The sequence below is a fragment of the Trachurus japonicus genome, chromosome 9, assembly GCF_045865225.1.
Source record: "Trachurus japonicus isolate A0001 chromosome 9, Traja_1.0".
Taxonomy (NCBI): domain Eukaryota; kingdom Metazoa; phylum Chordata; class Actinopteri; order Carangiformes; family Carangidae; genus Trachurus; species Trachurus japonicus.
In genome coordinates this window covers 24,982,687-25,008,787 of record NC_140915.1, presented here as the reverse complement: position 1 = coordinate 25,008,787, position 26,101 = coordinate 24,982,687, and the positions used below count along the sequence as shown (strand labels likewise).

At 41.3% G+C, this 26,101-nt stretch overlaps 1 protein-coding gene across 4 annotated transcripts; it reads left to right on the top strand.

The window, feature by feature from the left end:
* The first annotated feature begins 403 nt into the window (after positions 1-403).
* sgsm1a (small G protein signaling modulator 1a) lies at positions 404-26,101 on the top strand. 4 transcript variants are annotated; one of them, XM_085786854.1, is made up of 26 exons: positions 404-458; positions 593-636; positions 7,100-7,175; positions 11,831-11,993; positions 12,239-12,391; positions 12,489-12,556; positions 13,394-13,539; positions 14,103-14,240; positions 14,908-15,032; positions 15,653-15,720; positions 15,865-16,028; positions 16,471-16,606; positions 16,689-16,832; positions 17,413-17,542; positions 18,203-18,267; positions 18,376-18,521; positions 19,588-19,716; positions 19,806-19,988; positions 20,197-20,268; positions 20,509-21,729; positions 21,833-21,957; positions 22,518-22,600; positions 22,741-22,850; positions 23,014-23,110; positions 23,468-23,635; positions 24,402-26,101. In XM_085786854.1, exons 1-26 carry the CDS (start codon positions 440-442, stop codon positions 24,488-24,490), a joined length of 4,062 nt encoding a protein of 1,353 aa, XP_085642980.1. In that variant the 5' UTR covers positions 404-439; the 3' UTR covers positions 24,491-26,101. The 4 variants fall into 4 exon arrangements, with proteins under 4 accessions (XP_085642980.1, XP_085642979.1, XP_085642982.1 ...); XM_085786853.1 differs by having other exon boundaries at positions 20,446-21,729; XM_085786856.1 differs by lacking the exon at positions 16,689-16,832.

The window sequence follows — 26,101 nt, the reverse complement described above, 5'->3', positions numbered from 1 at the left end:
CATCTTCCAGCTTACGGATATTTTTTTCATATGTGCAATGATTGGCTTTATTGCTAGACAGAAAGATAACATTGCTCTAGACATTGCAGATATTGTTATTATTACTGTCTCATTTGAGTTATTTACACCTTTGTGAATGTGTAAAGTTCTTCTTGTATGACTTCTGGACTACATAGTTAGATATTAGAGATGTATTATTGTTTCTGTATGGTGGCTGTTCCACTGATTATTGGACCCATCGATGGAGGCTGTGTGTGTGTGTGTGTGTGTGTGTGTGTGTGTGTGTGTGTGTGTGTGTGTGTGTGTGTGTGTGTGTGTGTGTGTGTGTCTTTAAGAGGCGTGTGTATATGGGAGGTGGAGTCGTGAGCCGCTTCGCAGTACAAGCTGGGAGTATCTGATGGGAGGGAGGGGTGCTGCGCGCAGACAGGAGACTGGATCTATGGCAACAATCATGGCAGGTGGGAGCAAAAAAGAATAGGAAAAGAAATATTTCCAAATCCTCTTTTTGGTCTTTTTAAAATCCAAATTAAGTAAAGTTGAGACAAATAATTTGAAGAATGTCTTGTGTTGGACTGTTTGTGCTGTGTTTCAGAGGCAGAGACCCGTCAGAGGCTGCTGCGCACCGTCAAGAAGGAGGTGGGTGTTATCGAGTTATTGAGTTGGAAAAACAAAACACGCTGAACCTCTGTAATACAACCTGTACTCCGGGAGGAGACTCTCAGCTCATCCCTAATGCAGATATGAATGCAGATGTGAATGCACATCTGGACAACAATCTCTTTAAGAATAGAAATATTCAGTATAAAAATACCACTAATAATACTTTAGGCTTAAGTAACTGTTTTTTCCTTCATAAAATGTATACATTATATATTTATTGCCTTTGTGAGTGCTCGTGCTGCAGCTCAGTGGTTATTCGGGTGGAGAAGAAGCATCATGAAGGAAACAGATTGTCTGGACTCAGTGTTTGTGGTGTTTATGGCAGAGCAAACCATCAGCCTTCTGCCAAGCCATTTGGTGGTTTCAGTTGGATACAAAGTGTGTGTGTGTGTGTGTGTGTGTGTGTGTGTGTGTGTAATGAGTTATATGGTGTGTTGAGTGGTAGCAAATGTGGAGGCAGCTCTGGTGGTTTGTTCGGCAGTTCATCTCTCTTCACGTCATCATTTGAGGTTCCTGCAGAAAACACAGATGACCAGAGTTCAACTGAAGATCAAATGAAATGCCACTTCCACTTAGTCTGACGTTTAGACCGAGCTCTTCATACCCTGCGGATGATCTGCAGTGTTACTGACTCTGTGGAAATAGCACATAAAGTCTGTCATCATCAAGGAAAATTGTGCTGCTGTTGAAATGAGATGCAAAACACAATGTAGCACGAGCATCCATGTGAAGAAAGAACGATGAAACCCTTTAGTTATGTTTTTGAAGGAAACTAGGCTACTTAAAATTCAGAGCCTTCACAACAGAGTCTTGACAACTAAAGCTTTAACATTTTTAAATTAACATTTTTAGGGCCGGCTGCACTTATGTCTTATTCTGTTAAGGCTGCCCGACAGTGTTCATCAGCATATGATTAAAACTTCGATATCAGCTTGTTGGTAAAATACCCTCCAACAGTTCTCACAACTAGCAGTTTTTACACTGAATTAGATTGTGCTGTCAAAAATTAATGTAATTAAGAAATACTATTAGGGTATGCTGCAATCATTTCAACCCTGATTACAAACACACACATTAGTCTCCACCTAAATTTGAGATATTGGTTATTCCTTGTAAAAAAAAAAACAACAACAGAAAAACACCAATCTGTTAGACTAAGAAAAAGAAGATGAGATCCAACAGAAAGCCCATTGATTCAGCTAATTTTGCAAGAGCTACACTGTTTGTATCTGGTTTGATTGGGTAATAAACTGGTGCAAATATGTAGGCAGTTTATCTAAACTAATCATCTTGTAAAAATGTGTTAGAAGTGACACATTATTTAGCCTCATGTTGCATTCACACACTGTCAGCCAAGTGGGAAGAACGGGAAAACATTCAGAGTTGAGGTCTGAGAAAAAAAAGCATCCATTAGGCACCACTGAAAGATAACCTATATGCAAAAAAAAAAGATTCTAGGCAGAGCCATGACTAAACTTACCAGACGGTCCTCTGTATGTAGAAGAACCTGTTTAGCTTTAAAGGTGCAAATGGAAATCCACAAGTGTTGAATAGTATAGACTGCAAATATCTGAATAAGCTAACCCCGTCAACGTTATCTAAATGTTGCCTGTATGTTTTGTGATTTGAATTATGTTGTGTCATTTTTGATAAATATGCTGTCATAAACATAATTATTTAACAGCTTTTACACAAGCTAAAAATGGGTGAGATACATTGACCCCACCTGTCTCAACATAAACAGTAGGCCTTCCTGGCTGTTACTGCATGTAAATAGGCTAATCATTTCTATGTAGGAACCAGTTTGTTTGGTGAAACCCATTTCATTATGTGATCCATAAATCCATAAATCCAAAAGCATAAATTCATTTATGCCAAAAGGCTGAGCTTACAAAACATTCAAACATTCATGGTGGTTAATATTAAATATTCAAAGCTGAACCAATTCAGCTTTAAACAAGCTGTCTCTAAGACAGTCGCTGTATTGAAGATAGATTATAGTTAATTGTTTAATGAAAGCCAATCAGCAAACAGCGGTGTGGCACTGTGTGTGTGCATGTGTGTGTGTGTGTTTATCCACTGTGTCTCCATTGTCCTACAGTGGTGTATACTTTGTGGTCACTACTGTTGAGGTTTTTGTTTCCCTCTGTTTGTTCAGGGAAGGTTTTCTCAATATCACCAGTACTTCACTTTACATTTAAACACCCTGAGCTCTTGTAGCTTTCCAGTACAACCTGAACCTAACTCTTCTAACTGCCGTTGGTCTCAGTCACCTTAAGCTCAACTTAAACAGAGAAAGTTTTAACACAGCAGAGAGTGGTATTCATTTGCTGGCCAGATTCCTCTCAGTACAAACCACTTTTCTAACCCTCTTCTGGTAACCGGTGTATCTTGATTTTTATTTTTATTTTTTTCATTAGTTTCATCCCCGATTGCCTCATAAATTACAAGACTTTATTTCTGCCAAGCCAAGATAAAAATCACGTCCCTGATCTTGTGAAAGGAGGAATGTAGAGACTTTGGTCTTACTGGCTTTTCTCTGAGTCCAGTCTTGTTTGCAATGTTATCAGCCAAGACCAGACGCTTTCCATGATTAAACCTGCTTCCTGTGGGCTGATACAGCTTCACCGAGATTCATTCACCGTGCCTCAGTCACTGTTTACCACAGGTTCAGCCCAATGAACTCCGTAGATCGACCAGCAGTTTGTTAAAATGACATTCACTTTATTTACTGATAGAGCTTCATGAAAATTACCATTAATCTAGGGATGTTTTCGTTTGTTTAGAGGATGTTTTTCAGATACATCTATTTCCCTGAAAGGAAATATAGCCTAGGCCTAAATGTTGTTGTCGTTGTTTGTGCTGTTTTCCGATTAGTTTATAATTATTATTACTGTGTGTGGGTTATACCATATGGTGTTTCTATGCTGTGTGTTCTCACGCGCTTCTCTTCCAGCTGGTTATGTGCCACCAGTCTGCTCAAATATACCTGGATGCGGGCCATTATCCAGCGAGCGCAGGACGTCTGTAGCAGCAGAATTACCTTCTGGTTCAAAATTAGTTTAAATGAGATCTCTTATTTGCCTTAGCTTTGATACAGAACCCGTCTGTCTGCCTCCGTCCGTGTTGCTTTATCTGATTCTGACCGTGCTTCTCCCTCTGTCTTTTTGTGTATCACCACGCACACAAACACAAATACACATCTGTGTTTGCTGAAGGATAGAGCGAATGGGGGGTGGACTGTTGGAAAACACACAGGCCACAGGGATTTGCACCATTTACTTTCCTTTCTCACTTTTTTTTTCTTTAAAGCTGAGCGCTTACTTGGGATAAGGTTTCAGTGTGAAGAGCGTGAGATAATCCACCAGTCTTGTTCGGTGTTTTGTACCTATCTGTAGCAATATGTTGACAAAAACAATAACACAGAGTTCATGCTCCACATAAATGCAGCAGGGAAACTACCAATTATTGTTGCCATAGATACAATGACTATACTCACCCTCTGACCATCAGGATGAATGTAGTCGTAATAAGGTTTTGGTATGGGCGCTTCATGCTACTTTAGAAACCACTTGAATGACAGCGCTGTGTGACAGCTTAGGTAATATTTAATATACTGGACAACCTTGTTTGAGTGAAGTGCGGAGCCACTTCTCTCTGTTTATATCAGAAACAGTGCAGTAGCTTTACAGTCCACCGAGGCCTCCAGTATGTGCGTCATGTAAAATTATTTAAGGCGAAGACTAAAAATTCTTTGGTGACTGTTGAACAGTCTAACCACAAGGGTAAGTTAAAATGTATCCATGAAGATCATGTAATATGTTCAAAAGCACCAAAAACAGTTAATAAATGGACTGTGTGCTGAGACTGTAAGCAGTTACAGGTTGTGTATTGGTTGCATTGATTTTCACAGTGGAATCGGATTCCTTGCCTTTTAATAGCTGCTCAGTCTGGTTATTCATTAATAAAATATAATTCAAATAATGGAGTCATCATTCAAATAGACAGCCTTACATCAAAACTCTAGCTGTGTGTGCACACAGATTATAATGAATAACAGTGAGGGATTTTTTTGTGGTTTTTTTTCTCTCTCACTGCGTGCTCCCTTCATTCATCAGTGGCCACAAAGATGATGAATAATGAAGGGTGGATGTTAATGGATGGGGCTTTCTCTCTGGCTCTTATTTCTTGGCTCTGCTGTTGCGGGAGTTAATTGGAATACTCTGAAGATCCTTTATCACTCAGGCCGATGCCTTAGAGCGACTGTGATGAGTTAGAGCTACAGATTCATCAGGCTCTGCTGCAACACAGATGTTAAATGGCCGTTGTCATATCACGCTCACACAGTTTTATCTGTGAAATTCAGTGAAAACGTGTTTTGTGGTGGCATCTTGGTTGGCAGATTTTTTTGGTAGCTTTGTGCATAAATGTGAAATGACGAACCCACAGTATAAGGAGATATTATTAGTGACTGTGGGTGGAGAGCTGCAGTCTTTTTTGTTTATTTCAGAGATGAATTACTGTTCTTGACGCATCTTCTTGGGCGGAAGTGATCCACTGTGCGACACGTGCCGTCTCCATAGAAACCTGCAGGTTGTCTATGCTTAGACACTTCACCATATAAATTCCTCTGAGGCCTGATCCATAGCCCAGATGAGAGAGATGCGAAAACACAAGGAGGAGTCTGCGTCCTCAAGTTGGCAAATCAATCAGCTTCCCGTATGTCAGGTGCTCTCAGAGAGAAAACTGGTGCACACAAGTCCCCTGCGTTTTTATCCGTGCGTGTGCCTGTGCGAGCACGCAGGCTTTTTATATAGGTCTGATCATGAGCAGAGCGAGTGTGAATCACATCAGAGTGCCACTGTCTCTGTTGTGTTGGCAGCGTGAATCATTTCTGTTGATGCTGAGGATAACAATGCTGCTGATGCGAACAGGCAACATTTGCATAATGACTGCTGCCTAATTAGTGTTGTTGTTTTTGTTTTTTTTATTTGAATGTTGAATGAATGAGCGGTGGTGGTGGTGGTGGGGTTTGGAAGGGGGTTGGGTGGGGTGGCACATCTGTTTTTAGTTTTTTCATGAGTCATTTCTAGATCCACATCTTGAATTGCCAGTGACAGTGCAATCAGTGCTCAGTGGGCAAATCACAGAAAAACAAGTTGTTTTGTGTCTCCAGTTAAATCTGTTTTTGTTGTCCAGGAAAAAGAACTCCATATGGACTGATGGGTGTGAATTCATTTACATAATGTGTGTTTGGTCTCTAATTCTTATGGTTACAAGTAGGAGTGGGCGATATAATTTCAGTTCAATTTTCATAAATCATATGACATCATGATATGTTGATAACATAACAATAATAACATTATAAAGTTTCCAGGGGCAGAAAGTACTTTTTCTGCGGTACTTGTACTTGTTTTTGCTAGTTTATACTTTCCTACAGCAAGCAATGCATTAGTAACAACAACCTAATAATAACATGTTCACATTGGTATTTAAATGGCAATATTTCTGATATTAATGTTTTGACCTGTATTAGATTTACTTATACTGATTTTAAAGGTCAAAATACATCTTTCACAACTAAGCATTACAGGTATTATAATCCATCTGTGAACAGCAAGTAAAAACGGTATAAAGATTACTGGTCCATAAAACTGAGCCGCAGTGGAAAATCTAACATGAAGACCGAACTTTATCTTCCAGAAAATTTTATGATGAAGCTGTAAATTTCCCACCATGAAAACTAATATTGTTTGACATCTGTCTGCTTCATGACAATGAAGTGCCTCACAGGAAAAGGATCTCACACCACCAAATGATTTAATCAATGTCTAGAAAAAAAAAAGTTTATAAAACCAAGCAGAGGGAACATAAACCACTGGAGCAAATACTTGTGTGCAAGTGTGTGTGAATGTCAGGCGGTGTTGTGTCTGTGTTTGTGCAGCGGATGAACCGGGTAGTGCGGTATGGTCGCTGTGCACAGACTCATTTCAACAGGAAATTACAGTCGTCTGTGTCCGGAGGTTGATATTCCCCATGTAAATTGGAGATAGTGCCCACACAGGGGGATGTCTCCATAGCCACTGGAGGGATTGATTTATCAGTCATCTTAACTATTGGTCTATAGCTGCTGTCAGGTCTGTGCGGAGAGAAGGGCACATCGGCGTGACAAGAGCTGGTGACTCATCCACCAACTTAACATGCACTCTCCCCACACCATGTTTCTCTGCCTCTTAACTTTTCAGCTCCACTCCACCTCTGAGCCCCGCTCGGTCCCCACATTATTTCAACCTCTTCATATACACATGCATTTGTATTATAAGGAGCCTCTGAAATATATTCATCACTGTGAACACACTGTGTGTGTGCGTGTGTGTATGCGTGCTAGTTGTGGCATATTAATGAGTGAGTCATCCAGCATCTGCCATGTCATTGACAGGTGAAGCAGATAATGGAGGAAGCCGTCACCAGGAAATTTGTTCACGAGGACAGCAGCCATATAGTGTCCTTTTGTGGTAAGTAACCAAACACACAACAATGAATCGCACATCTTTTGCTCACTTATTTAACCTTTTCAAGTTGAACAGCTGTGCGACACTGAAAAGACTCTGACTGTGTGTGTATTTTTTTTTTACACTGATGTTGTCTCATATATTTAATCAAAGTTTGCATTATAGGAACCTATTATGCTATACTACTGTTAGTAGTTAGGATATATGGTGACATATCACAAATTATTTCTATCTAGCAGGAGAAAAACCCTAATTATGGTACTACTACAGTGGTCATTTTTAATTTCTGATGAAGCCACACCATTACCACTTCAATCTTTAGTTTAGAGACATTGCTTCTTCCCACACTTCTTCTATGTATCCATCCCAAGAAGAGGAGGTTGGTCACAAACACTCTAAAGAGACAAATGAAAAGTTTGAGATTTTGCTTTATGTTCCAGTTCCACGACTAGAGGGCCATAATACTTTGTTGTTCCACATGGTAAAGCAAAATTGCACTGTAACAGAAGTAATAAAATCTATGAAATGATGAAAATGAGCAAAACTATGGGCAGAACTATGGTTCCTTCATTCACTAGAGACAAAAAAGCTTTTTTGTTGATGTCGTTGATTTTACAGTACAGTAAAACCAACAGACATTAAAGTAAATGTATAGGTATACGTATAGGTACATGGATAAGTATTCACATATAGCATGACAGCATTGGCTGGATAAAACCTCCTCAATAGGATTAAGATTTAAAACAAGCAGTTCTCTACAGTGATGTGAAGATCATCCATTGTCAAATTACTTTTTACAAGTGTATAATTAGTGTGAAAGCGAAAAAAAGGACTTTTAAAGTTCAATATTTCACCAAATGTTATTGTTCTTGGCTACAATTGGCAGCAATACAGTGCAGCGCGATTGCTGTGAGAAACACACTGCCCACATGCAGGTGCTCACACTCCTCAGATGTCTGGCTCAGTCCGGAGCTGTAATCAGTAACAGGATATATTTGGGGTATTTCAGCGCGTTAATAAAATGACTCAGTTCTTAACTCATATGATGAGACATTCAAATGTATGAAAACAAGGGAGCCGTGGCGACAAATTACAGTGTAGAAAAAACAGTTTTAATAAATGAGTTGTCTTCATGATACCATCAGGTGAATTGATTTGTTTGAATAAAAGAAGAATATAATGTGGTAGGAGCGGATGTGAATGTGTGTTCGTTCGTATGTGTGTGTGAATGTGTAGTGTGTGTGGTCAACAACGCCACCTGGGATTTTAACCCAGGAACCAGCTGTACAAGGCCAACACAGGTTCGAAATCACAAGAGGGCCAGAGGACGTGTTTCAAAGAAATATATAATTTTATTAACAAATTTCTTAAAATAATCTTTTAAAAATGAATGGGGGTTGATGAGTTGACTGACCAATGGGGAGGATGTGCCCAGATTGAGCCACCACACTGGCGGGAAAAACAAAAAAAGGAACAACCAGGGGTGGGGCTTACCATGGCGGTAGGGAACTCAAAAGGGAAAAAATCTAATAAACTATAAACAACCAGTGCACTGCAACAGAAGCTGTGTAAAACCACCACCACCTGGTAATTTTCAATATGAAGAAATTGTTAGGTCTCTGTGAGCCTGTCTGCTCTGTCGTGTTGAGGAAATCCACACTTACATTGCACTGACTGGGACTCTGTTTGTATGAGCCACAGTTTCACCAGCTTTTGTGAGGATGAACAGTTGCGATGGTCACGCACAAACAGGACCCAACAGTTACATTGACCCATAACGTAACATCATTTCACATCATTAGCTAATTTGGTTCTCCTAGTGTGAGAAGAATCTGTAGCACAGGTTGAAAACCTATTAAACCAACAGTGATTTTGAGTGTTTACTCCACCAAATTCTCAGATTTCTGGAATTATCTTTTTGGAGTTTCTTTCCTCTCTCAAAGGATTATGAAAATAATTTGTCACTGAGCACAGTTTTTACTGCAGTGATTGAAAGTGTTTCTTTACAGCATTGTTTACATTACATATCCCTGTCTCATCAGATTTCTTGGACTGCAGTTTGATCATGTATAAAGGCCTCTTTTTTTAATAGCTGCTGCTGCTCAGTCTGGGCTTCTTCCCTCTGCTACTATCACATGTCCCAGTGGACACAGCAGCTAAGGATGACCCTCTGATCTCTTTGTTTTGTTGTCAGCCAGTTTCCTCCTCCACCTCACTCCTCCTATGATCCCTACAGTCGCTCTTGTAACTACATGTCCTCTTTCAGCTGTGGTCTGTTTAGAGTTGAGAGTGAGTGGAGGATGGGAGAGGAGGTCGATCAGCTCACCAGGGAGCAATTAGCCTCCACCATCATGGCTACTTTGATAAGCTGCCCAGGCAGCAGGAGCAGGGAGAGCCTAAAGAGTAGGCGCTGTGGAGGGAATGTGTGTTAAATTGCTACTGTTGAATGTTGTTGAGTTTAATTGATATATTGGAAACTGTTCATTTTCTTCGTTGAATTTTTAGTCCTTAGCCTTTCCTCGCTTCCTACAGTGTATCAGCCCAAACAGTTGGCTTAACCTCCCTGGATAATTTGACAGCAGTGACCAGATTAAAATCACTTCATTTGATGTTTGCCTTTAGAAAACCACTATGACCTTATCAAAATGTCACCTCCACTTTTGCCTGATGGTGCCGCGAGAGGAATTGATTAAATTTACCTATAGTTGCACTGATAACTTTTAGCCAGGAAAGTACCGCTCCCATCTTAATCTGTCACAGCAGAAAGACTCAAAACTATTTCCCCCACTATTTCAAATGCTACTAAACACTAAAATGGCTGCTATGTAAACATATGAAACAAAAGAAAATGTTCACAGATCAGAAGCTGTCAAATACATGTTTTTTATCGTATCTCATGAGTGACACAAATGAGAAACTGATCAGAAGCCTGTCAACTTACTGACCAGTCATTTCAGAGCTGTCCATGTTAAGAGGTTGAGTTGTTGCCTTTTGCTGCTTTGAGTGAATATTTGGTCAGCTTTGTGTGACTGTCCAAGAGTCTCTTAATGCACTCAGTTGCCACAGATACAGGATGATTAGTGGCAATGTTTTTAACAGGGGAGGGGACACACATGACTGATCCTACTGACTCGATGAGCATTTGCTTCTAAGCACATTCGACTGCTGCTTCTGATAGTTTAAACATTTCATCTTTTTAATACGATCATGGTCTCATATGTGTGTGCCCCCACCTTGTTTCTCATACTGTCATTTCTACAATCTCTACGGCGATAAACAAATTTCCCAAGTGTACAATTAGCGAAGTATTGTAAGTAGATTTCTACTGATGCTGTTGTTCATTTCATATGACGGCTGTTACAGCAGAGACTGTGGTACACTGACTGGAAGAGAACAGCTCTTAAAAAGTGCAAAGGTTTGGGAGTTGCTCCCTATGAATCTTTTCTGGTCATCTGAGACTAGTTAGTGGAAATGATGAGAGAATTAGAAAGATGAACTACGTCTGGAGAGCTTTTAATGTTACACTTTGTAGTGACATTTAACTGCTTGTTCTCATAATGATGTGGGGGAAAATGGCTCGGAGAGAGAAGGAGCAAAACCTGCAGGAGGAAGGGAAGGAGGCGAGATACAATAAGGTGAGAGAAAAGATGATGAGGACATCATTTAATAAAAAATAAAAAAAAACAATACCTGAACATTGGTGGCTCTGATGATACTTTTATTGGCTAGGTTGAAGTAAAAGCCTGCTAACAGTGATGGTAGAAACAGCGGTGACAGGTTTACAGGAGAGAACCTGTGTTTGAACGTGTGAGAGCGATGGAAAGAGAGAGATCAGGATGCTGATGAGCCGCTGCCGCCGCCGCCCCTCCCTCTGCTCATCTCTCCCAGAGCTCGATTGCTCCATCAACAGGGGTTACCATGGCAACCCCAGCCTTCCCCCTGACCCCATGTGAGCAGAGCCACAGGATTAGTCCTGAAAGGGAACTCAAATGTCAACACAGCTCCAGGCACTGCCACGTAGGCCTGAGAGAGAACGAGCGTGTCTGTTTTTCTGCACTGTTGAGTGACTGTGCAAGTGTGTCATCATGTCATCATCAACTTGTGTGTCCACTACACTACACCCTATTGGATAAACTTATGTTACGCATAGACGATTATGTGAATTGAAAAACCATTTAGGAAATGTGCACTCTAATGATGGGCCCAGTCTTGCATGGTTAGAAATGTACGGGGAGCATATGCACATAGCTACGTTTGGGATGGTAATGGGATGCTTTTGACGTGTGTTGTCTACAAATATGTTGTCAATGTTGTTTGTATGTCTTATTGTATGTCTTAGTCTTATTTATTAAAGCTGTAGCCTACTTACTGCAATTTATATTTTTGTTTTAACAGTGGGTAATATAATTGCATTAGTGTGTACTGTGAAATTACTAAGGAGCGCTTTGGTTTTGGTGCCGCAGCTCCACAGAATTTGTAGAGTTACTAGTGATTGAGTTGGTGGAGACCAAAACAGAGCACGCAGAGGAGAGAGTATTGTACATGACGTGTAAATAAGATCTGTAAAACACAAAACACATGTAGTGCTTATGTTCTTTTTCACAACAAAAGGCACTGAGGTTTGCCATGTTTTCAACCATGTGCTTGTGTCCACACAGCTGCAGTGGAGGCATGCGTCCTGCATGGGCTGAAACGACGGGCAGCTGGCTTTCTGCGTAGCAACAAGATAGCGGCCCTCTTCATGAAGGTGGGGAAAAGCTTTGCCCCAGCCGAGGAGCTGTGCAGGAAGGCTCAGGAGCTCGAGCAGATCATCGAGACAAAGTGAGAGACGCACATCACAGCAGACTTCAAAGCTTTCATCAAAGCCTGTGCGATTGCAAAGCACTGAAAACAAACGGCTGCCTGCTTACTTGAAGGGCTATTTTTTTGATGAAATAGGCCTACTTCTAAATAATTCATGTCATAATCTTTTATGAATCATGAATCACAGTCACCATTAGCTTGAATTATAAACACATGTAATTCTTGTTTTCTTTAAATTATAACTCTGGACTCTCCCTCTCCAGACGAAGCCAAAGCCTGCAAAGTCAGGACAGCCTCCGTAAGATGCCCCGGCTGCCCAGCCTGACCCCACAGGGAGTCAAGAACTTGTGGATTCGAACAGCTCTGTTTGAAAAGGTGCTGGATAAGATTGTCCTCTATCTGGTGGAGAACAGCAGGTATGTTGACAACGGCCAGAGAACCATTGTTCAGCCATTTATATGTTACAAGAACTCCATGTCCTCTAAAAATCCCCCTTTCACATTTGTCTTCCAGTAAATACTATGAGAAAGAGGCCGTTCTGATGGACCCTGTAGATGGACCTATCCTTGCCTCTTTGTTAGGTAATTATGTGACATTGTGAGCATGTTGTGTAATTTGAGGTTATCATCTAACATCATTTGCCATAGCCTGGTTTGAGTTTTCGGATTTTGCCTTTTTTCAGTATAATATCTTGTTGGATCAGTTGCCTGTACTACATTATGTTACTCTGTGCCTCTTCTGTCGTTCATTTTAGTCTTAGTATCCCTACTGGTTATCCAGTCAAGAATACAAACAATGAGCCCCCAAAGTATTCTTTAAGTAATGATATACTCAACCTAAACTCTTAACTAGTGGATACCGTAGAGTGAAGGGAAAGGTGTTAACAGACTAACTAGTGGATGTCTGTATAGTAACAGCAGATACATGGTCTCTCACTGGCTTCCCACTACTTAGTATTGACAGTTGTTTCCAGTGAAGCCAATCCAGAAGCATTGCTGCTAAGGACTGAACCTGGGTCTCTGCAGGCACCTTGTAACTGGACTGACATGGTATCATTCTGTGCTCTAAAGCAGTGTTTACAGTAATAAGCTTAACCTCAGTCAACAGTAGTTACATCGTCTGACACCTATATTACCTCTAAAGGAACTATTTCTCTAACTGTTTCTGATTGTGATGTTTAAGGACATCAAGAGCTCTGTCACTGGTTACCAAAACAATACAGCTGTTCAGTGTCATAGATAGACACATAGATAGATTGATAGAGAGATAGAGATAGATAGGGAGAGAGATAACTTTATTTAATCCCTGAGGGAAAATTTAAAATGTCATTAGCAGCAGCTGGGGGAAATACATGGCACAATGACAAAAAACATAAATCACAGAAATACAATACTTACTGTGCTCCTTCATTCTGGCAGTGGGACCTTGTGCATTAGAGTACACCAAGATGAAGACAGCCGACCACTTTTGGACAGACCCGTCTGCTGACGAATTGGTGCAAAGACATCGCATCCATGGTGGCCACTGCAGGCAGGATTCTCCCACCAAGAGGCCTGCACTGTGTGTACGTAATAGTCTAGTAATACAGAACTTGACCATGCAGAGTTAGTTTAGTTGTGTGTATAATACATGTTGAATCTGCTATATTGGCAGGGTTTCAGTTATATATCTTATCAGTTATATTCCTACTGTTGTGTCTGGTTAAAGAGAAGCTACTAAGATTACTGCATTAAGGGAAGCACAGTGTGTACCAGGAGAAGGAACAGAGTGTTTCTGAGACCTGCACACTTGTTCAGTCCTCAAAGTGTCAGTGGAACAGGTCAATTTGGTCCGCCTTACAACATCACAGCGCTCAGTTACAGTTGTGATGTGCAGGGTGTTTATATGTGCATGTCCCACACAGAAGCAGACCGGACATTGGTGTCAAAAACAAGGCCGGGTTGCATTGGTGCACATGAATGGAAGTCATATTAATCTTATCTTAAGTTATTTGATGAAGAGGTTTTATTCATGGAAAATTGCTGTACTGTGACAACAATTAATTCTTCAAAGATAGTCATCAGTTTAGCATCGATTTACAGTGTCTGTTAGGACTGATTTGATATATTTTGTGTCTGTGCTGGCCAGATCCAGAAGCGTCACTCCAGCAGCAGCATGGATGAGCGCCCCTCCCCCTCGCCATCAGCTCGGGAATATGTGGAGTCACTGCATCAGAACAACAGGGCAACGCTGCTGTTTGGCAAAAACAATGTGCTTGTACAACCGGTAGGTGCCTGGTTTCTCTTAATCACTCATACATCTAGAGAACACCTCATAAAAATGATACCTCAATTAAAATGTAAAACATAAAATATTGCTACACATTATCCAAAGACTATATTAACAGACTGACAACATTTGTATTTTAATGCCCTGAATAACTTTTTTTGTTGCTGTAAACATTCTCAAACGTGTGAATAAAAATTAATTGGGGGAAAAAAAAAACATTTGTATTTTATAGTAGGCCTAATCTCACAGTTAATCGGTATCATTTTCTGATTCATTACTATGCTGAAGCAGAGTATGTACTTTCTGTTTGCTATTCTGTTTTAATGCTGTGCTGCGCTGTATACTGTAAACAGTTGATTTTCATATTTAAATTTCCTGTAAGAATAGAAGTACTTTCAGCTACATATACGCATGTACAATGCTTACATTAAATCTAAAAAGCTCTAAAATAGTGATACAAGGAGGCGTGGTGAATGCATACATTTAAAAACAAGCTATGTGTTGTGTTGTCTGTACAAATAAGTACATGGATAAGACTGTCTCACTTTTATTTTCTTCTCCACCATCACCACTGTTTGCTCCAGGCTTACACGTTATGATTTAGGGTATTCATACTCATACTGTTCTTGCACAAAATGAAAAACATCCATCCTGGTTGTTTCAGAGGGATGACATGGAGGCCATCCCAGGTTACCTCTCTCTGCACCAGACTGCTGACATCATGACACTGAAGTGGACACCCAATCAGCTCATGAACGGTTCTGTTGGAGACCTGGACTACGAGCGCAGGTGCCAAATTATCCAGCTGCAGATGGATTATAATTGCGGTGACTGCGTCTGCCTGCAAAGCCCACGTTTGATAATATTAGTAAATCCTCCTCATAACAAGAATATCTAACATGTTGCGTAGACATGGAAACACTCTGTATTATCCTCTGTATTATTTCCTTTCTCTTCTGTTTGCGTAACACCTGTGTGTTACTGAATAATGCAGTGTGTTTGTCTGTGGCCCATGGGCTCAGTGGGAAGATTAAATGCTGCTGATGTGATGAGGCTTATTTTCAGCACACCAGCAACCAGCAGATGGTTTATTGACCGAGACACTGTCAGACATCTCTTAACCTAGCAAAGCGTGTAATGTTCCTGGGCCTGTGGATGGTTTCTCTTACTAAAAAAGATTGATTATTGCATTAGGCCACTGTGCACCTGCTCATCTGTGTGCACAGTCTCTTGACTACTGTCTCTATTACCTGTGAAATTAATGTTCCATGATGTTAATTCACATAGATAATGCACAGGCTTCCCCCATGGATTTGTCTCTCATGAATTAGCTGTTAACACTGTTAGCTGGCGATCTATGTCTTGCGTTGTTATTTTACTGACTTTGTTTTTGATTTCATGTCTTTCAGTGTATACTGGGACTATGCCATGACAATCCCTCTGGAGGAGATAGTTTACCTGCACTGTCATCAACAAGGTGTGTCCACACCAAACCTTAGACCTAACACTACCACACACTGTGATCCACTATCTACCAACATGTCTGTCCATGAATCATGATTTCGCAAAACATCATTATAAATTACTGATAAAGAAATCTTCTCTGATACACCTCCTGCAGTGGACAGTGGGGGGACGGTGGTGCTGGTCAGTCAAGATGGGATCCAAAGGCCTCCACTTCGCTTCCCCAGAGGGGGCCATTTGCTCCAGTTCCTCTCCTGCCTGGAGAACGGCCTTCTTCCCCACGGCCAGCTGGACCCTCCACTCTGGTCCCAGAGGGGAAAGGTCAGAACAGGATGTCTTTCTGCAGGGTCACTCCCTGGCCTCGGATCCAGAGCACAAATTACACATATCAGCACTAAAATGCTAAATCAGCCTAAATTAAATCAATAAGTCAATAAAGAAAGACATGATGCTCTGTTTGGATGCAGTATTTGTTCGAGTGGTACTGATGGATGTATGGCTTAATGTTCTCCCTGCACCACCACACAAAAAGCATCTGCTGAAATGAATATGTGTTTTTGTTAGACTGTTAATAGCAGAGTATGTGCAGCACAACTGAATAATAAAAACCACCCACACACATTCAGACACTATTAATAGGCTTAATCATACAGACACTCATCATCTTTAATTCACATGGATGGATTAGCTGGGCTCTAATGGCTGAGCAATTTTTCTTGTTGGCATTAGTTTAATAACAGTTATTTTCTCATTCTCGACGCAGGGAAAGGTGTTTCCTAAGCTACGGAAGAGGGTTCCTCAGGGATCTGGATCCTCAGACACCGTCTCAGATAAGGAGGAGGACGAGGCCACAGACTATGTCTTCCGCATCCTCTTCCCAAACAGCCAGTCAGAGTTTGGTGAGTTTCCCTCCGGGGGAAGAAAATGAACATGAGCAGTGTCCAGATTGTTATATGTTGAAATGTTATTTATTTGTTACAGTGACTGTAACTCATCCTCCCCGTCTGACTTCTTCCCTCTCCCTTCAACCGAGTGGACAGACCACTTCCAAAATAGGGACCTTGGTAGTGCCCAAGAGGTCTTGCAGCTGTCCTGAAGAATCCCCCTCGCTCACAGGAAGCATCTGTAACACTGTCGCCCCTCCACTCGTCTGTCCATCTGTCAGCTTGCCTTGCTTTAATTCCCTGCATCTAATATCTTCCTGGCCTGTCCTGTGCCTCTAGCAAAGTTTATCGATGAGCCCCGTTATTAAAGCCCCTCCCACTCTCCGCCACCTTGTGTCACACCTTTTTTACTGCAGTACGACGGAGTAACCTTTTAACAGACAATAGGTGGACAACTGATTGATCGAACACGGCTCCTGAACCAAGGCTCTTGCTCACTTGATCTTTCTCTTTATAATAATAATAATAATAATAACTGATGATGTCTTCATGCTTTCGATTCCAGTCTGCTTAAACGTTTGTGTTTGAATGCTTTGTTTTTGCTCTAGCAGGAATCATGCACAAACATATTGTTCTCCGCAGGGCTTTCAGCTGATCACAATTGATCATCATAATTCTGCTTATGCAAAAGTGTTTCCAGCTGTGTTTTAATTCTCTAATTGCAGATGTAATTGCTCTTAAAAGCCTGAGCAGTATAAGTGACAATGCTGGTGTGTGTGTGTGTGTGTGTGTGTGTGTGTGTGTGTGTGTGGGTGTTGCAGTGACTCCTCCAGACCTGATGGATCAAGGAGCTACCATGTGGCATCCCTCGCTCAGGAAGTCCTCGTGTTCCTCTTGTTCACAGGGGAGCTTCTCGGATGGGTCGACACCCAAGGGGTGCAACCATGAAAGGTAAGAGATGAACACACCGATGAAGCGAGACGGTTGTGTTGTGATTGTGACAGGAAAACCGCCAAAGGCTGCACACACACACACACTCACTCACTCAATATCCCTGAGCAGCAATAACAAGTCCTCAATAATACAGAGGAAACTGAGGTAGGATGCAACGACATAGTAATTACCCTGAACACAGATATGTGACATTTACAGCACTGATACGAGAACGCGTCGGGAAGAATCAGGTGATAAGCAAGGCAGGGCAAGTTTATTTGTATAGCCCATTAGAAACAGTCCGTCTCAAAGGGCTTTGCATGGGATCATATAACAACATCCTCTGCCCTTAGACCCTCACATCGACTGAGGAAAAACTCCCAAGAAAACCCTTAACAGGGGAATTGGACAAAGCTCAGGGTGGGCAACAGAGGAGGGATCCCTCACCCAGGACAGACAGACATGCAGTAGACAAGAAAACAACAACAAGGCCAGTTGTAGCAAGGTTGAAAGCTATTAAAGAAGGCAAGCTGCTGGGCTGATTTGCTCTATATGGCAGCACATCAGGTTAACATTTAAACCATAAAAGGTTAGCCTCAACACCATGACAACCTCTACATTAGATGGACAGTATGAATAACTTCTCTTGTAGTAACCTTGTGCTGAATCTACCTGCAGGACTCCTCTGAAGCTGCTGTGCGACAACATGAAGTATCAGATCATCTCTCGGGCATTTTATGGCTGTATGTGATCATTTATTATGCAGACTGAGAAGCCTTGAATATTTGTGCCTATTTAACTACCAGCGGCTCCTACAGAGGCATTAATTGATTAACTGTATTGTGAACTAGGGTTGGCATACTGCCGTCACCTGTCAACTGTGCGCACACACCTCTCTGCCCTCGTCAATCACGCCATTGTGGCGCCGGACGCGCCGTGCGATGCCTACAAAGGGCTCACCGCAGAAGTATGGCAGACGTTCCTCCAGGACTGCACAGTAAGCATCGCTGTTGTCACTGCACTGCAACACGAACCTCACATTTACCACTGGCAGCTTTTTGTCCACCCACGTAAACACACTTGTCCACTCCTAGCATCTCTCTTTCACTCTGTCAGTCTTCTGTCTCATACATATTCATCCTCTGTTAATTATGCAGCTCACTCCGTTAGTCTCACAACCGTGAGCATGAAGCGTAACTAATGTCCCCGTCAGTCCATATCTGCAGTTTATCTGGACATTAGTCACAATTACCTGGGGCCACTAAGAGTTTGACTCGAGAATGACAAGTGTTTAATAAACAAATATTTTTTGTAAAACTGATTTGCTCTCTGTAAATAATATGAGAGCAGTGTTTGACAATTACTGTGGAGCCTTAAAAGGTCCACTAACCAGAGCTTTCAACCCTATCTCAGAGATGGGATGTGATTAGTTGTCATGGAAATAAATCAGTGCACATCACATGACTTGGGGCTGCATGATATGCTAAAAACATTATAGTGATTATATGGACAGATACTGCTATTGTGATTTCCATGTAAATGGCAATTTCTGCTTCATTTTCACTTGATAAGATCTTTATTTATATTTTATTCTTTAGTTGGCCAGGCCATCTGTGTAGCAACACAACAACAGTGTACAACAGTGTTTTGATGCATTTTAGCTCTGATTTGGGTGTAGCACTTCGCCACATTGTGAATTTGATTCCATTGTGATTAATAGTGCAGCTGTAACCGACCATTAAAGATAAATTAAATGAGACTTGTTTATTTATTATTTGTGTAATAGTTGTTATATTTAGTCTCCTTGTGTGACCCATACAAATCTGTATCAAAATGAATTTGGGGATATATTTAGATACATTTTTACTTACCTTCTTGTGAAGTTAATTCAATATAAAAGCACATACAGCATATTCTGCACCATAACAGTTGGGAGATGAAGCTTTGAAGCACTTCTGAAAGTTCTGAATACACAGAAAGATAATTGTCTTTTTAAATTAAGTCAAAATCCACAAATGGATCAGAAAGGAGGAGCTGAGGCGACTGATGTCTTGTGTCCTCAGACCTACAAGGAGCAGGAGCTGTTTCGTCTGGTCTACTTCGGCGGTGTGGACCCCTCCCTGCGTAAAGAGGTTTGGCCTTTCCTGTTGGGTCATTACCAGTTTGGGATGTCGGAAGCCCAAAGGAAGGAGGTTTGTCATTTCCACCATTTTGGCTTTTGCTTTTAAATCATTTTGCACCCGAACCACTTGCACCACTTGATTCCTTCCCTTCACCCAAGGTGGACGAGCAGATCAGAGTGCGCTACCAGGAGACGATGCAGGAGTGGCTCGGCTGTGAGGAGATCGTCCGCCAGCGGGAGAAGGAGCAGCACGCTGCGGCTTTAGCAAAGTGCTCCTCTGGGGCGAGCATGGACAGTTCCACTCAGAAGATGATCCACCATGACTCCACTGTGAGCAATGAAGTAAGTGGGAAACACATTTATCCACAGCAAAGCTTGACACTGCTGTAAACCTGCACTGGTTAAATGACTGAAATAGATACATATTGCCAGTTTCCATTTACAAAAAAATGTTATGTATCACCATAGCATTCATTTAATGTGAACACAATATGAGTTAACAAGACACCCAGACTGTATACCAGTGGACTCAATGTATTTTATTATCCAGTCCCAGTCCTCCCAGAGCTCAGACAGGCAGAGTCTGGCTCGCCTGCAAAGTGACTCCAGCAGCAGCACACAGGTATCAAGTCCTATTATAATTCACCTCTACAAGAGTCTGTCTTCATTCATGCAAAATTCAATTACTAAATTTAGTTTCAAAAGAAGCATTCTCACTTTTGAAATCCTGACTTTATACGGCACAATGGACATTTTGAATCAGTGTTCCTCCTCATCCCTGCACTCTCTCTCCTGCTAGTACTTCACATCCTCCCATCCCTTCCCCTGGAGTAGCCTGCTTCCCTTTGGCTTGTTCTTTCAGGTGTTTGAGTCCGTAGAGGAGGTGGACCAGATCGAGACGGAGCCTAAGACCGACAAACAGGTGCCAAAGATGCCTAATGGAGCACTGCAGAACGGGACAAGCTCTCCTGATTCTGGACATCCCTCCTCCCGCAACTTCTCTGTCACCTCGGGCCTGTCAGACGGCTCGCTCAGCACAGAGGACAGCGCCGCGCCCGATACAACCCCAAGATCAGCAGCTGTCACTCAGGCATCGCAGAGCTCTGTCAAACCTGCAGGTGTAGAAGGAGACTGTCTGACCAAGGACATGCACAGCCAAGAGAAAGTTAAAGTGAAGGACAAAGAAGAGGAGGAGGAGGAGGACAAGAAAGCATCTCATGTGACCAAAACTGCAGAGAGTACTAAGACTGAGCGGGGAGATGACAACATGATTCAACCACTGGAAGAGGGGCAGGTGATGTCCAATGAAGAGGCACATTTCAAACCTAATACACTGGATAATATTGAGGAGTCAGAAGCCACTGCAAAAGAGGGGTCCGAGTTTGAAGATAAAGGCCTGGATGCAGATATTACAGGAATGAAATCCTCAGAATCAGGAGAAACAGGAGGAGGAGTGTCCGATGAGGACGTGGTGAAGCCATCAGCACCTGATACAGAATCCAAAGGAGAACTCGTGGGGCAAAGTCTCAAAAAAGCAGAAGTGAGAATTGAGGAAACATCAAAGCTAGAAGAAAGGAATGTGGAAAAGATGAAGGGAACGGATGAATCAAAGATGAGTAACCCACGGGAGGTTTTTTTCACAGAAGGGAAAGAAAAAATATTCAAAGATCCCACGGCTCCTGAAGTGGAAAAGAGCCTCCTTTTCTCGGCACCAGACTCCAGGGTGTCGAGGGCAAGAGAAGCCTACTTCACCTCCCAGAAGGAGGAGCCTCAGGTCATGACTGAATCTGATGAGTCTCCCTCGGCCATAGAGATGGAGGAGATCCCCAAAGCCAAAGTTTCCATGGTGCCTTGGAGCAGGAAGGGATGCTGCGAACCCTCGTCTTCCTCTGAGGACTCGGCCCCGCACGTGGAGTTCAGGCAGGAGGAGGAGCAGGAAAAGCCAAGTCCTGAGGGCACCGAGTCCATCCTGTCTGAGGAGCCTGAGATGGAGAGCCTGTACCCTCACTTTGATTCTCTGGCTGGGTCTGGAGACACCAAGAATGAGGCAACCTCTCAGGAATCGGCTGGAAGTACCTTCTCTGTAAGCTCATATTTTTTTAAGGAGTCCAAATTTATTTCATCCTCATGCCAGTTGACTGTGATACGAGCTTGTTTTAACACTGTCATCCTTTTGTTTGTTTTAGCAAGAACTTTTGGATTTGTATACATTGAATCTGCACCGCATTGAAAAGGACGTCCAGCGCTGTGACAGGAACTACTGGTACTTCACTCCAGCCAACCTTGAGAAACTACGCAACATCATGTGCAGGTAAAACACCGACGGCAGCAGCAGGGGCGTAATAAAGGGCAGAAAAAGGCAAAACATACGCATCCTGTTAATGACAGTGGATTGTTCATTTACCTTCTGTTAATGTGTGAAACTGATGAGATGAGAATGCATAAATTCATATTCTTTGGAAACGTGTCGATGACTGTATTATGATGATGTCTCCTTAATATCCCACTTCAGTACTTTTCACTGCTTAATTTGTCCAAATAAATGAAAAAAAAAATTAGTGATATTTGAATAGTAATATTTTTCTTCCTGGATAGCAGTGGGAGGCAAATTACATTAAACAAATGTGATTTTCATAGCGCACCTTCAAATAGGCCCAGCTTACATAAAGAGGTGTTACGTATCATATTTACACCCTGGAGAAATGTAATCACATCATAAACGCAGACAATGACAGGTTATTAAAATCTTTCAGGATTGAAGAGAAATGTGGAAATACCTCTACATCTGGGACGGTAGCGTATGACTCGACTCAGCAGATAAAAGCAGCCGAGCGCAGCAACGTTCACCTCTCCTTTGTTGTATATTTGCAGCTATATCTGGAGGCACCTTGACATCGGTTACGTACAGGGCATGTGCGATCTCCTGGCTCCACTTTTAGTCATTCTGGACGATGGTGAGTCAACACACTGATTCTCTTCTTTTCCCTTCTCTCTGAAATGTGGTGTATTTTTACAGCTATGGATGGAACAACAGAGGAGAGTTTTCCCACTGGCTTCCTCTCTCAGGTTTCCTGTCTCTGTTTCCTCCTTGCAGAGGCCATGGCTTTCAGCTGCTTCACTGAACTCATGAAGAGAATGAATCAGAACTTTCCACATGGAGGAGCTATGGATACTCACTTTGCCAACATGCGCTCTCTAATCCAGGTAATACAGCAACAGCAAAGTCTTAACATATGCTGGAGCGCCCAGGCACCAATAAATCCATTCATCACTTGGAAAAACCACTTCTTCTTTTTCACGCTTTTCTCCCACAACCAGCCTTGTTATTTATTTATCCTGAGCCTCCTCTGATCCTCTCTCTGTATAGATCCTGGACTCTGAGCTGTTTGAGCTAATGCACCAAAACGGAGACTACACCCACTTCTACTTCTGCTACCGCTGGTTTCTCCTAGACTTCAAGCGAGGTAAATTGGCGTCACAGTGCAGACGTCTTTGTGCCAATTAGAGGAAGAGGAGATTCGCTCCTCTTTAAGTCGTGTTTGTGCCAAATGCCAAACCGTTTGGCAGCTTGTTAACAACAGCTGCAGTTATTTTAATTTGGGAAGGATTTGGAAGTCGGTCATATTTTGGGGAAAAAAGGAGGGTACAGGGATATAGTAATTGGCATGAAGTGCAACTGCATAACTTTTAACTTTAACTTTTTAGTTTTATAAGTCACTTTGCTTTATACTGAGGTATAACAAGGCACTGTCCGTCCCAAGTTTTCTTCCTCACCTGCCTTTCTCAATGTATTTGCTTTCATGTTGTGCTTTGTCCTCCAGAGCTGGTGTATGAGGATGTGTTTGCAGTCTGGGAAACCATCTGGGCGGCCAAATACGTCTCCTCTAGTCACTTTGTCCTCTTCATTGCCCTGGCTCTGGTGGAGATCTACAGGGACATCATCCTGGAGAACAACATGGACTTCACTGACATCATTAAATTCTTCAATGGTAAAACATTGCATTTTACAGAAAAAAGATTGGGCCTTTTCTTAAGAGACGCTGTCACATTGTTTTATGGGAATAGCAGAATCCAACATTTTCGTTGTAAGAGTCAATCAATTCTTTTCTTGCGGGTTCCTCAAAATTATCAGCCCAGGAACAGAAATCTGAATAAGATCTGTTGGGGAGGGGTGTCGGGTCAGAGATGACATTGAAGATGATATAGCGGCTGCTGGAAGCTGTTAGTGAAGGATTTTCATGTGTGTCAAAGAAATGTGTAAATGTAAGAGTTGTTATTGCTGTGAATCAGCACACAGAAACACACACACTTCCATTATAATCTGCTGTGGCAAATGAAGATGAAATGACAAAGGAAAAAGCTCTGATCGTCTCAGCTGTTTTTCCAATCAGAGAAGCAACCTGTCAGTTAACACAACACCAGACCAAGTTGAACCACTGAGAAGGTCTGCCATTTGCAGCCACATTACAACTTAATGACCAAAAAACCTAATATAAGCCTTTGAAAACCTTATTTTGCATGAAAAACATTCTGTACTTATTCAGGATTTGTGGCCTGAATACACACTTGCACACTCTAATTTTCTCTAATTTAATTGACTTGTTTTTAAAAGCGTCTTTAAAAACTCCTAAACAAAACAAACATCCACATGCATAAATGTTATACATTAACATTCCTATAGTCTAAACGTTTATGGAAATATATTCATCTTTTTATAAGATACCTGGGTTACTTCAGTTTTCTTTTGTCTTTCAGAAATGGCTGAGCATCACAACATCAAGCAGATTTTGACCCAGGCCAGAGATCTGGTGTGCAAGGTGCAGATGCTGATCGAGAACAAGTGATGGTGCTGTTTGTCTTCTTTTCCCTCCTAGTATAGAGCGTGGACGGCTGTAGCGGCACAGGAGTAAAATACATATGAGCGCACAAGCTCCAACACACACACACATACACACTCACAGTACACAAAGCCTTTACAATCACAGTTTGCTGCTATGAGCCTTATTGACTGTATCCACTATGTTATTTGTGTTGTCAACAGGTGTATGAGATTATTACGCTTAATATTTGTCAGTATGTTCAAGTGAAAGCAAACGTAACTGAGAATCTGTTTAATTTCTACATATTTTTTTTTGCCAGAAATCCCTTAAGTGTTGATCTTAGTCTGAGTGCACTTAATATTTTGAGATAAAGAAGGAAATTGTAGTTGTACATTTAAAACCAAAACGCAGAGCTAAATTTAACCAGAGACTATATTTATGAGAAAAATACCGGTACATTGTGATAATTTATATTAATTATTTTGATAGCCAAAGTCTACAGGGTTAGATTTCAGATATGACAGCAGGTTATCCCCTATGCCTATTTCTCATTGAAAGACAGAAAGTAAGCAGACTTTTAATTTTAAGTAAGTAGTACAACCAAATTCAAATTAAGTTTCACCGATGACCTGAACTCAAGTTTTGTTTAACACACAATGTTAAGAATGATTTAGCTGTCAGCGCCATGCCAGTGATTTAGCATCCAACAGTGTTTTCAATGTTCTTGAACTGCCTTGAACTGCCAAATAGTATGTCTTTATTTGTTATGTGTGAAATGTACTGTTATAAGAGACAACTGTGCTTAAACTACGACGATTATATGTTCACACTTGAATCATAACTTGATAGCTTAACTGACCTATGGATGTCTGGGCAGAGATTTATATTTACAAACAAGCTGGATTTGACAGTCCTCTTAAATTATTTTATCCAGTGAACTACTGTATATTTTGTACATTGTGTGGTTTACTCATCCTTGATTTTTTTATTGTCTTGTATTGTCTGGCGCACCCATTTCTTATATCAAATGTTAATTTCAGCTTATATAACTATGAAAAGGAAAGATCAGAGGAGGTAGTGATAATATTTAGCCACAGAGACCGAAGTGAAAAGTTACGTTGTTCTACATGTTATTAAGATTATTTAGTGTGGGAGTGACTGAAACAGGGAAATGAGAATTAAAGGTAAAGTGTAATGGATTTTCAAAATGAATTGGTAATGACTTGATGTTATAAGGGAAACTTTTAATTTTTTGGCAGATCTGAGGATGGTGAAGGCATTAGACAAAATGTCTGCTTTTAACCTAACCAATTTTGGTCCAAGTTACCGACATTCATTGTCATTCATTGCCTAAAACTTCATTCAGTTTTTCTTCAAGTGTTGTTTCATGAATGTGGCAACATGAATCACATTGTTTCTTTGAGAACGCTATCTGCTGTCTGAAAAAAAAAAAACATTTTAATTCATTGTAACATTTTTTTTTTTGCCAAAGTATTTATTTATTTATTTATTTATTTATTCATTAATTTCCTCATTCGAATGCTGCTTTGTTTGTAAAGCTAATATTTTTACTTTGTGGCCAGTTCTACGTATGTATTGTAAAACAATCAAATTCTATACTAAGAGTTCATAATA